We start from the raw sequence: 12,076 nt of genomic DNA, 5'->3' as shown, positions 1-12,076 counted from the left end.
AAAGATCATCATAGAAGGAAATGTGAGCTTATCAATAATTCATGGTGGGTAGGTTAAAAAGATCTTCAAAAACCTAAAGCCTTAGAGCCCATATTACACCCACTGTTGCCCTAATGTTGAACGTCTCACCAAAGCATTGGTTAAAACTTATTAATCTCACATTGCACATCCACGCATCCACCATGTTGAAATGTTGAACCAGCTTTTTCAGAGTTGTTATATCACTTAAAGAAGGGAAGAATATAAGCAACAACTCTAAAGTATAAAAAAGTCCAATAACATTGGTCTCTTTTTAATTGTTTATTCTTTTCAATAAGCTCCTATTGTGGAACAATTGGAAAAGCTATGTGTTATGAAAGCTTCTACCCTTCTATTGTGGAACAATTGGAAAAGTTATGTGTTATGAGTGGACGTTTCTATCATTAAAATACTAATAAAAGCTCACTTTGACACCTTTCAATAAATTTATGCTTCACACACATAGTTATCAAGTTGAGTTTTGGAAATTTCATCTTTTAAAGATCTTACGGTACTAAAAAATGTAAAAACAAAAAAAAAAGCAATTTACAAGCTTCAACATGGATAAAAGGAACATAGCTTTTTTGGCTGCCTTTGAGGTGAACATTTGAACTAGCCCACCTTTCTCCTCGTGATTTAACTTAGAATTTCAACCAAAGATTGTGAAAAATCAAACAATGGAACAAGGATCTATATCTTCATTGTGTAGTGTCCAAAACATGGTAGGCGCCCTCCCAAGAACATGAACTAAGATGAGCCACACACAAAGGACGTGCATAACCATAACTTTTATGTTAAAAGGGAAGTGTGAAAGCTTTCTTAGATGATTAAGAGGACAAGCAATAATAGATTGTCACATCCATGAGTTGAGAAGTCATGCATGCACATTTACCCATGTAGCTTTGTTGTAATTTTTGACATGCTTGATGTGAGTTCAATAAATTAGAAATCATAATGGTTGATTTTATAGTTAATTCCAAATTTTTCCATGTTTGGACTTGCTTTTTAACCACTTTATACACTTTATCATATCGATGGCTAGTATACCAATGGATTATACACAGGGTAAAAAATAAGACACCAATGAAAAAGTATAAGTATAGATGGGTTGGCAAATGTTTTTATATATAAATCTATAAACTTTAGAAACTTGAGCAAATCTTTGAATTTTTCTATCTTATATGGTAGTATGTAGTATACTTTTGATGAATTTGTCTCCAAAACCCACCAAAAACTAGAAAATTTTGGGTGATTTTTCCTAAAATGTATCCGGTGAAATAGCTTGACAATATCAAAGACCCCTCTAAAATAGCCATTGTAGCCCCTAATTTGTTCTTTGATTATGCATCTTAATGATATATTTTTTGGTAATACAATTGATGTGCTGTTACTTTAAAGAGTAATGTTATCCCATAATCACCTCACCACCCCTCACCATTCTTCTATCAAAGGAAATGCTAAAAGAAATTTGATTTGACATGATATATTTTAAGTATACCTTGACTTGTGGTACCTTTTGTCGAACATGTGCTCTAAGATGCTTGACTTTGTGCATGCAATGTTTGGGGAATATTCATGACTAAGGACATGGTGTTTGGACCACTACACACTGTTGTAACAAGCATAAGGGTGCCAAGCATGCAATAATTAAGAATGTTTGGAAAATGGATAGGGACAAATTTCTAACATCCATGGTTGGCGAATTGCATTTAAGTTAAGAGGTTAAAAAACAACAATGAGCTATAAATTACATGACATTTTATGAACTAGTCTTTTGAGCTTGAAATATATCACTTATGCTCTAAAGGAAAGAGGCTATGGTAACTTCATGAGTGTATGCTTTATGTGAGAGGAAAACATGTTATGTGCACTTGAAGGTGCAACAAGCTTCCTTCCCCCCTTAAACCCTAGAGATACATGAAGCTCACACCATGCTCTTAACAAGCATGGTGGGGTGAATGAATAGGGTCCACACAATTTGTTTCGATAAGAGTTGTGGTTCACTACACACCTATGCTTGCATGATTAAATGGATTGAAAGGCTTGCTCAAGGAGGATTCATAATTTATGATGGATAGGGCGCTTAGAAGGGTGGGATCAATGGATGTAAAGGCTCCCATCTAGATTATATTAGAGAAGGGGGTTGGGTTCGTGTGAACGTACCTTAAAGAGGTTAAGGTGTGTTTTTCACCGTGGACATTGTGATTTTTCATGAACCTTTAATCAATCCTTCCCACCACTTTGGGAAATTAAATTTGGTGCCAACCGTATGATGAAAATGCTTTCATCTCTCTCTCGACATTAAGTGACTCTCTCTCCTGGGTGTGTGTGTAAAAGAGGACACTCTCACTACCTTTCTGCCACCCATCGTGGGGTAGAAATGGGATTGCCCTTGGGATGACATGGGCCTACCCAGGTTCAAGTCTCTCTGTCGATTGGTCTCTCTAGATCAATAAAGTCGACGTTAAGCAGCTCTCTCTCTCTCTCTCTCTCTCAAATTTGAGAACTTTAGTTAAAGCGGCTCCCAAAAGTGCAGATTCACACTAGCTCATCGGTTGTGGAGTTATGTCCCTTTCACACTTGAGAGCCGAAGCAAATGGGCTCATGATCAAATAATTTTATAAATTGTGCTCGCAAATAAATTATGTTAACACATAGCGTGCTTAGGAAGCGTTGATAATTGAGCAGAAACAGGTTAGTACTCGGAATTTGATGCGTTTGCTGTTATTTTCTTCAAATGGGCGCTTCAATCTCCGTGAATTGAATTAAGTTTTGGGTTTCCTTTTTCCTTTTATTTTGTTATTAGCTGGATTATCCGCAGTGTGCTGAGTTAGGGTTTTCTTTGCAGGCTCAGCCTTAAAAATAAAGCCGTAAAAGTCTCTGCGACGTCTTAAGGGCGATCTTCTTTTTGGAAAAAATTCAATTGTTTTTCCGACGATTCGAAGCAAAAGGTGGTTGTGGGCGGTAAGCGTTTTGCAGGATCCGAAGAGAAGCTTTTTTGGGCAGTAAGAAAGGCAAACGTGTGTGGACATGAAGTAGCGCCTTTGTGGGCAGTTGGAATCTAAAGAAAAGCTTTTGTGGGCACTAATGGAAACCTTTTGTGGGCATTAGGGATTTAAAAACACAAAAGCTTCTCTTCTTTTTGCATTTTGCTTCAACCAAGTTTTTTTTCCCGTGTTTTCTTCAGGTGGCTTCTAGTAAGTCATCGTCTTGATGCTTGTTGTTTTCAAACGGCATCACGGACACAAGTGCTCCTCTGGAATTTAGCTTAGAAGGAGCTACGCATTACTTCATGCACATCAGGAATCCACAGAATGGCAGCCGGTACCGAAGTAACTCAGCCTGTAAATGCCATAGACGGAGCACTGTACAAGGATTTGCCCTTGGATACATGCTGCAGAGGCATGGAGAAAGGCATAGTGGGGGATGACAACACGTGCCAGTCTCAGACTGGCAAGTTGCAAATTGGCTACATGGACACCACCATGCTGGATCATGGTTTTCCCACAGATCACAACAAGGTATTGTCTTTATATGTTGCTCTAGGTCTTGGCAGTAGGGCTTGTTTTATTTGATGTGTTATTTGTTGTTTTGAGAAGGGGGTGGTGGGCCTTGTGGTGGGTTCTTGTTCTCATGGCTTATGTTCTTGTAGGAGTACCAGTATGTTTTTTGGTGATGGGGTTTGTTTAGTAAAACTGTTTCTTTTTTTGGAGGGGGAGGGGGGGGTTTCTGGGCTCTGGTCTCATCTGGATGGGTTAGTTGACGTGGTATTTACAGTGGCAGCGATGGAGTACCAGTGGGACTTTTTTCCTTTAAAGGAGTATTGTTCTATTTGTGGCTTGTTTCATGCAAAGGAGTACTATTGTTTCTGGAGGAAGCTGGGGGTCTTAGCACACCGGCAGTGGCTTCCTGTCTCATTTGGATGGGGTAGTGATGTCGATTTCGGAACTGAGGTGCTCATCTGGATGGAGCACAAGCGTTAAGCCTTAGGGGCAGGTGCAGGTTGGAGATATGGGTGTCTTGACAGGAGTAGGTTTTGTTTTGCCTCATGTGGTAGTGATCTTGGGGCTCATCTCATTTTAATGGTGTATTTGTCTGTAATTATTTTTGCGTTTAAAGTTGTCAGCATGTTGTCAAGTTTAGCTTTGACTGGATGAAGTGTGATCCGATGTGAAACAACTAAGATCTCAGAGCATTTTCACTTTTTATGCAGGTTGATCCATGTCAACTGGATTCATGTTCTTCCTACTCCTGTACTCCTGCTGTGCTTGAGTTCAAGCCTGTTATCCGTTCAGGGGTGTGCTTTGACGTTGGCTTGAGACGAGCGATGGAAGATGAGCATGTACGAATTGATGACTTGGTGGATCATGTGGGCTCAGTAACCATGGACAAGGGGCCAAAATCTTGCTATGGGGTAAGGAAATTGAGTTTCTTGCACTGTGCTGTTGCCGTTCTGAATCTGTGACCAGAGGTTTCTGCAAACGCTGTATAACATTTTATGGCATCAAGTTGTATGGTAAGGGATTTTTTTGCAGGATAAATTCATGCACTTGTGTGTATAGGATCAAATGCTTTGTTTCTCAGTGTGGCAGTGAGTTGATGTTCCTATCTTATGGTCCATGGGTATGCATGTCTGAAATGGTCCATGGATTATGTTTTTTCTAAGCCAGGTCTTTGATGGGCATGGTGGGAAAGATGCTGCACAGTTTGCCAGGGACAAGTTACTGAAATTTATTGTACAAGATGTGTCCTTCCCATCTGCAATAGAGGAGGCTGTGCATAATGCATTTCTAGAGACAGATAAAGCATTTGCAGAAGCTTGTGGCGTGGACAACCGTCTATCCTCTGGCACAACAGCTATAATGGTTCTAGTCCTTGGAAGGTCCGCACTCTCTTTTTTGTGAGGAACCCCTTTTTATAACACAGCATTGTCAGGCTCTGTGGATATTTGACTTGCCATTTCTGAGTCTTGTGCCTTTCGGTGAATTCTGGCAGAAAAGTGCTCGTTGCGAATGCTGGAGACTGCAGAGCTGTTCTCTGCCGCCGAGGAAAGGCACTTGACATGTCGAGGGATCACAAACCTTGGTCACTAGAGGAACGAATCCGCATTGAGTCTTTGGGAGGATTTGTGGACGATGGCTACTTGAATGGGCAGCTTAGTGTTACAAGAGCTCTTGGTGACTGGCACATGGAGGGGCTGAAAGGTGTCGGTTGTCCTCTTACTGCTGAGCCAGAAGTCAGGCAAATCCTTCTAACAGAGGATGACGAATTTTTGATTATCGGCTGTGATGGGTTATGGGATGTCCTCTCAAGTCAGCTTGCAGTAGATTTTGCTCGGAGGAGACTGCAACAACATAATGATCCAGAGCAATGTTGTCGGGAGCTGGTAGCTGAGGCATTGCGCAAAGACACCTCTGACAACTTGACCGTGTTGGTAGTGTGCTTCCAGGTGAACCCTCCTCCCAGGCTAGTCACAAACTTTTTAGTCAGGAAAAGCATATCTTCACAAGGCTTACGTAATCTGCAAGATGTGATAGATAGTATGCTTTAAGATGCCCGGTCATTTCCAATGATTATTTGACCAGACAAAAAAGTTACTGTTCATGTATGATGTTGAACAGAGATGGTATGGAAAAAGGTGTGTGAACTCATGGGAGGAAGACAGCTACACATGGATACATGCAGGCCTTTATTTTGAAGTGGAGTTTAAAATTTTGCTATTGAAAGTTCTCATTTAGGTCTCTGGGGACGATACCTTATTTTTGTGTGTATGAGAGAGAGAGAGAGAGAGGGAGGGAGGACTTATATTAACGTTTGCAGAAGGCCAAAATGGCCTATGAGGTCATATGCTACATTTGTAGTCTGAAATGAAACAAACCAAATACAAAAAAAGAAATCCCAGAAGATGTAGCAAACAATACCAGTCTGGGGGTCATTGGATGTTATTACTTGAGGAGCAGCGTGGTTATATATATATATATATATTTGGGGGGATAAGAGCTTTTCCATCATGGAAAAAACCCCATTTGCCTTCTTTCTGTGATGCTCGGACTTTAGCAAGGTCAATGTTTTTTTGCTTTAATTGTGTTGTGGTGAGTTCATCAGCAATCCACACTTTGGCACCCTTTAGTTTCCTTGATTGCTTGACATCCACTTGGTTGGATCTAGTGTCATAATAGCCATTTGTTTTCGAACTTTGTCATTGCCGCTTTCCATTGGATTCGTGAGCTTTTTTAAGCATGTGATTTGCTCCAGCAAGTAGGACATTAGCTCGTTTAAATGAGTGGTAGAGAGGGGGGGGGGGGGGGGGGGGGGGGGGTGGTGTAGGGGTGCAGCTTAACTTCTTCGGCATTGCTATGTCTGCAATTTCCAAGTTGTTGTTGCTCTTCAAGGGGTAGGATGAACGAGACAAAGTTGACCCTCAGCCCCACTAGCTTTCATTGCAAGCTCATTCCTATGGTCCTGGCCTGTTTCTGCTCACCTACTTCAAAGCTGGACTTCAACTCTCGTAGCAACAGCCCTGACTGCTTGTCACCATACAAAGCTTTCCTTTGCTGGAGTTGGTAACATACAAATGGTGGTTGCAAATGACATTGAGGAAAGCGAATAGAGGGAGATTGTTGCCTCCAACATCCGGCTACCAGAAGGATGGAAGACTGATAAGCTTGAATTTTGAAAGGGATTATCTCATGCAACTGAGGATATAGATCTGCAGTAAAAATGTTGAAAACAAATTCAATCACGCAGATGATACCAAAGCCAGAGATCCTTGAGCAATCAAAGAAGCGAAAAGGAACCAAGGTAAACTCGCTATGAAGGTTGAGAAGCACATAAAGAAGGAAAATGAGTCATCTCATGACGGAAATGCCTCATAAAACCCACAACCATCCGCTTAGCTTCTACCCACATAGCCCTAACACCAACATCCAATGACTAATAATCTTTTATCATCTTGAAGTGAGAGTACTAGCATTCCTTTTTTTTTTTTTCATTTTTTAAAGTTTGGTTTTATTTTCCTTGGTATGGACTAGATCTGGCATAAGACCTTAATCCTCTTCATTAATGTGTATTTATGTATTGGTCTCATAGGTCATTTTAGCCTTCTATAGATGTTAATCTCTCTCTCTCTCTCTCTCTCTCTCTCTCTCTCACACACACACACACACACACACACACACACACGTACATATGCGCACATGCGCATGCATATGCTCTCTCTCTCTCTCTCTCTCTCTCGGGTTGATTAGAGTGGTTGATGGTGTAAGACAGAGGGAGTGCCATACATGTTCATAGTGGGGGGTGGTGTTGTACAACAAGAAGGGGTCAAGATACAATGATAGAGGCATAGGAGGTGTGAGGTGGAGACAATGATAGAGGTATAGGATAGGAGGTGCAAGGTGGATGTTGCGTTTGGGTTTAGCGGGCAGTTTGTAACATTGTGGAACATGAGATTGCACTGTTTTAGTTGGGACGAGTAAAATAACTATTTGTTGAGAATTTATCAAGGCCTTGTAAGCTAAGGTCTAACCTTAGTTTATCCTATATACTAGATTCATTAATGCTAATATAAGGTGAGTGCACATATTTATATGGTTTAAGGTTTATACCTATTTTGAGTAGTTTGGCTTGCACGTTTTGATAAAGCAAGCTATTTTTGTTAAGGTCTACATCTTTGTAAAGGTATCTTTGTAAAGGTGGACAATATTTTGAGTCCTACAAGTTATTTCAAATAATATGATTAAAATACATTAGGAGGAACCATGGACTCACTCTTGTGTGGAGACAAATTAGACCCCATCTTGAGTTATGTACAAATTTTATTCTATGCTATGTTAATTATTACTTTGTAATTATTTTACTGGTTGTTTTCCTCCAATAGTGGTATTAGAGCCAAGATTAATTCCAAAGCTTGAAGTCGGTGAAGAACTAGAAGAAAAAGAAGCTTTGAAATTCAAGGGAAGATAATTCTTCAATTATGATTTACAGGGAAAGGCTAAGGTTCAAAGCAAGGCTTTCTTCTATCCATTGGATAACAAATTCCTAGATCCATAAGGTAAAGAAAGGTGGAAAACTACTTTTCAAAATCACCCAAATCCAAAAATGTTTTTCCTAATCTTTCTCTTCCAAATCAAACTCCATGGATCTAATTTCCTCAACTCATAAGATCCAAAACCCCAGGGTGAGTGACAATTGGTGTTAAAAAACGCAGTGTCTGCGCGACAAGGGTGATTGAATGCACATACAACATTGGCATTTTTAGAGCCTTAGAGTCAAAATTAATTTTAAATAAAAAGTATAGCTTCAATTTTAAATAAACCTTTAGGGATGTGGGCCATTACACTCCCCCACCTCTCCTTATTGCAACCTCGTGAACCTCTTCTCCTTCTCTCTCTCTCTCTCCCTCTCTCTCACACACACACACATGTAACATACATAGATGCAACACACAGACATGCTAGTATTACAAGAGAAATATGTTGAGAGAGTTTCTCTCTCCATGGGTTTAGGGATACAAGCAATACAGGAGCTTGAAGTTGGAGTGGGTATCAACACCTTACATTCATCTTTGCAAGGTTTGGAAGGGGTACATATTGATTCTAATTCTAATTAGGTTAGGCGTAGCATGCATACGGCGAGGAGAGCTGACATTGTTGCCTCACTTTTACTATTTAGCTCACCTCAAAGGGGGTCATAAGGGCATGGGAAGCAGGTAGGGGAAGGGAAAAAAGGGAGAAGAGGAAAAGAAAACTTCAGCTGGAGCTCAACGCGGTAGCTAAACACGTGAAAGTGGATTATCTTTCTAAAATTAGGTCATCTTATCCTGACACATTTGACATAATGAAACCAAAAAATCTTATCACGTGAAACAGCAGCGAAGCGCTTCACGACGTGAACCACACCCTGTTTCATGACATGAACCATATTTTGTTTCACGACATGAAGCATTTGATACTTCACGGTGTGAACCATAACCCGCTACTTCACGGGTTAATACTTCACTATTGGATCATTTGGATAGATAAATTACACTCCAAACATCATTCTGTCGACGCGGTAGCTAAACATGTGAAAGTGCAGAAAATAGTTCACGAGTCGTAACCATTTCTTGCTACTTCACGACGTAAAATGCCTTCCACAATCAATGCCGGGAATCTTAGGATTACCTTTCTAAAATTAGGTCGTCTTATTCTGACACATCTGACATAACGAAATCGAAAAATATTATCACATGAAATAGCAGTGAAGCGCTTCACAATGTGAACCACACCCTGTTTCATGGTATGAACCATATTCTGTTTCACAATGTGAAGCATTTGATACTTCACGGTGTGAACCATAACCTGCTACTTCATGAGTTAATACTTCACGCCTTAGAGCTTCATGTGTTAGAGCAGTTCACGAGTTAAGCTTTCACGGACTGCTAGTTCACGAATTCAAGGCTGTCAGACCAGTAGCAAGAGAAGGATCCTAATTACACCATTGGAGTCTAACCGACTCGAATTGAAGCAATTCTGAGTAGAATAATTGAAACATGAAACATCAGTTTGCCATAGCATGAAAAAACAGTTCACAACGTGAACCACATTTTGTTTCATGACGTGAACTGCTACCTACTACTTCACGACGTGAACCATTCTCTGTGGTTTCACGTATATCTGCTAATTCATGACCAGGAAAGACAGTTTGGTAGAAAAATAGGTAAAAGGTTGGAGTAGTGATTTCGCTTGTCAAAATACATTCTCATGCACTTGAGGTCTGGTAAACGCATTGGAGACGATCTTGTTTCCCATGACAGTGCATCAAATCACCTAGGTTCTTCCTACCAAAGGAGTGTGGGTTCAGGACGCTCGGCAAGCACTCAATTGAGTATTTCAGCTTGGAGGAATATAACCACCATATAAACAAGTAGCGAGGAACCCATCGAGGAAGCTCTAAGATTCTCTAGCCTTGGAGAGGAAGAAAAACCCTCTTTCCTTGCTAGATCCAGTGGAATCTTTGATATGGCTTGGGGATTTTTCGGTCTCCAACATAGCACAAAAGATGAAGCACAATTTGCGGGCATGGGCCCGTCAAAACCAGCACAGGACACTGTCTAAGACCGGAATTACTAACCCAACCTTCTGGCTCTAGGCATACTAACACAGTAAGGATCAGTGGTGGGATGACCCCTAGAGTTAGAAGGGATAAGGAAAGCACCGCCAAAATTGGTCAAGTCTTCTTCCCTACATTAGAGGAAATGGAAGTAGACTTGAAGAGAGTGGAGGTAGAGCGACAATTGTGGATATTGAGCTTGAGGAAACAAGAGCTCGATACACGCGAAGGGGCAAGGGCAGAATAGAGGGAAATGGAGAATGTAAATATGTTTCGATCACATGGCAAAGAACGAGAAACATCTAGAAATGCCACAGATAGCATGCATTAGGAGAAATATGGACTCTCCATTTTGCGCCTTAAGGGGTTTCTCACTTCTCTCTCTCTAGAAAAAAATTCTAAAATAATGTTATAATATTAGCTCTTTTAGAATCAAGGAGATCTCTTTATATTTTTTTTAAAAGAGATTCACCTATTATTTTATTGTAGTACTGTCCCATGTCCAAAGTTAGGACCATGTGTCGTCAAAATTCTCAAATCTGAAATAATAATATTCTATTTGATCTAAAAATGTGAAGCATCGAAGATGTGACACTCTTAAATACCCACATGACTTTTTAGCTTCTAAATCCTTCCAAATATATTGTATTTACGTATTTCAAAATGGGAGAAGTTAAAAAACGGAATAACTTGATGTAGACATCACATTTTTGAATTTCTTTTTACCCACGCCTACCTCTATACTCTAAGAGTGTGACTATTAATTTTTATCATTTTTCATTAAATATACAGGGGTTTATGAAAATTTTCTTCATTTAGATACTTCTCTAGATTTTTTAGAATAAGAAAAGTAGGGTTTTCAACTTAGGGCAATTTTAGTTTGCTTTGATGAGATATTGCTTTAGGTTTTCCTTTGTGTAGAGAAAATTCAAATCTGTGTTTGTTTTCTTTAGTAGCTATGCTCAAAAGATTTCTTTCCCTCCTAAACCACATTAATGAGTTTAGATCTTCTCAATCATGGGGTTTCTTTTCTTTTGTAAATAGAGAAATTGAAGGGTATGTTGATTATTTGGTGCCATTTAGTTGGAACCACATATTCATCTTTCTCTTCAATCATCTTTCTGTTCATTAATCTCTGCAAAAGAATCAAAGAACCAGCTTGTTATTTGTTATGTTGTTTTGTTATGGTTTAATTTTGTCTGAGTTATTATGTTTTCTTTTCTATTTTGACCATCTTATTGTTCTAAATGTGATTTGATCATGTGTGAAATAAAAGATAATAGTTGAGTTTAATGATGTTATTTATGTGCTATTTGGATTGTTCATTACTGATTTTCTAAGTGTAACAAGTGTGTGAAATATAATTGTTGATTAATAGTATTGATTTAGTTTTGAAAATAAGAGAGTAAAAGAATCAAAGAACAAGAGAGCAATGTAGGTATGTCCATCTTGTTATTAATTATGTTGTTTTGTTATGGTTTAATATTGTTTGAGTTTTATGGTTTAATATTGTTTGAGTTATTCTGTTTTCTTTTCTATTTTGACCATCTTATTGTTTTAAATGTAATTTAGTCATGTGTAAAATAGAAGATAATAGTTGAGTTTAAGGATGCTATTTCTGTGTTATTTAGATTGTTTATTAGTGATTTTCTGAGTGAAACAAGTGTGTGAAATATAATTGTTGATTAATATTTATAATTTAGTTTTAGGATATATTGAAGTCTATATGTTATGTTCAATAATGTTATTTCTCATTTATGATGTTATTTCTGTGTTATTTGGGTGTGTTATTTTGATTACAAGTTATGATTTAGTTCTATATTATATTGAACTTATATCTGATTAAAGTTGTATTTAACAATGTTATTTTTGGTTAAATTTTTGAATTGTACAAATGTATAAAAGCTACTTTTTTGTTAATAGTTGTATTTTATCCAGAGCTAATTTTTGGTTAATAGCTGTGTTT

At 38.8% G+C, this 12,076-nt stretch overlaps 1 protein-coding gene across 2 annotated transcripts; it reads left to right on the top strand.

Annotated features, from left to right (window-relative positions):
• Window positions 1-2,333: 2,333 nt before the first annotated feature.
• On the top strand, window positions 2,334-5,762 carry LOC147641642 (putative protein phosphatase 2C 57). Of its 2 annotated transcripts, XM_086796884.1 has the most exons (6): window positions 2,334-2,712; window positions 2,867-2,982; window positions 3,206-3,539; window positions 4,232-4,432; window positions 4,689-4,900; window positions 5,014-5,762. In XM_086796884.1, exons 3-6 carry the CDS (start codon window positions 3,333-3,335, stop codon window positions 5,567-5,569), a joined length of 1,176 nt encoding a protein of 391 aa, XP_086653010.1. In that variant the 5' UTR covers window positions 2,334-2,712; window positions 2,867-2,982; window positions 3,206-3,332; the 3' UTR covers window positions 5,570-5,762. The 2 variants fall into 2 exon arrangements, with proteins under 2 accessions (XP_086653010.1, XP_086652935.1); XM_086796809.1 differs by lacking the exon at window positions 2,334-2,712 and having other exon boundaries at window positions 2,733-2,982.
• Window positions 5,763-12,076: the final 6,314 nt, after the last annotated feature.

The sequence above is a fragment of the Cibotium barometz genome, chromosome 1 (assembly GCF_041138505.1).
Source record: "Cibotium barometz isolate CiBa-2024 chromosome 1, ASM4113850v1, whole genome shotgun sequence".
NCBI classification, from domain to species: domain Eukaryota; kingdom Viridiplantae; phylum Streptophyta; class Polypodiopsida; order Cyatheales; family Cibotiaceae; genus Cibotium; species Cibotium barometz.
Note: the sequence above shows the minus strand (reverse complement) of the source record. Positions and strands in the feature narration are given on the sequence as shown.

What these genes read in the sequence shown, in the direction of transcription:
- LOC147641642 (XM_086796884.1), top strand. Translation starts at nt 3,333, where the DNA reads ATGGCAGCCGGTACCGAAGTAACTCAGCCTGTAAATGCCATAGACGGA. An exon ending in GGCCAAAATCTTGCTATGGG is followed by an intron (nt 4,433 to 4,688) that starts GTAAGGAAATTG and finishes TTTCTAAGCCAG; the next exon opens with GTCTTTGATGGGCATGGTGG. An exon ending in ATGGTTCTAGTCCTTGGAAG is followed by an intron (nt 4,901 to 5,013) that starts GTCCGCACTCTC and finishes GAATTCTGGCAG; the next exon opens with AAAAGTGCTCGTTGCGAATG.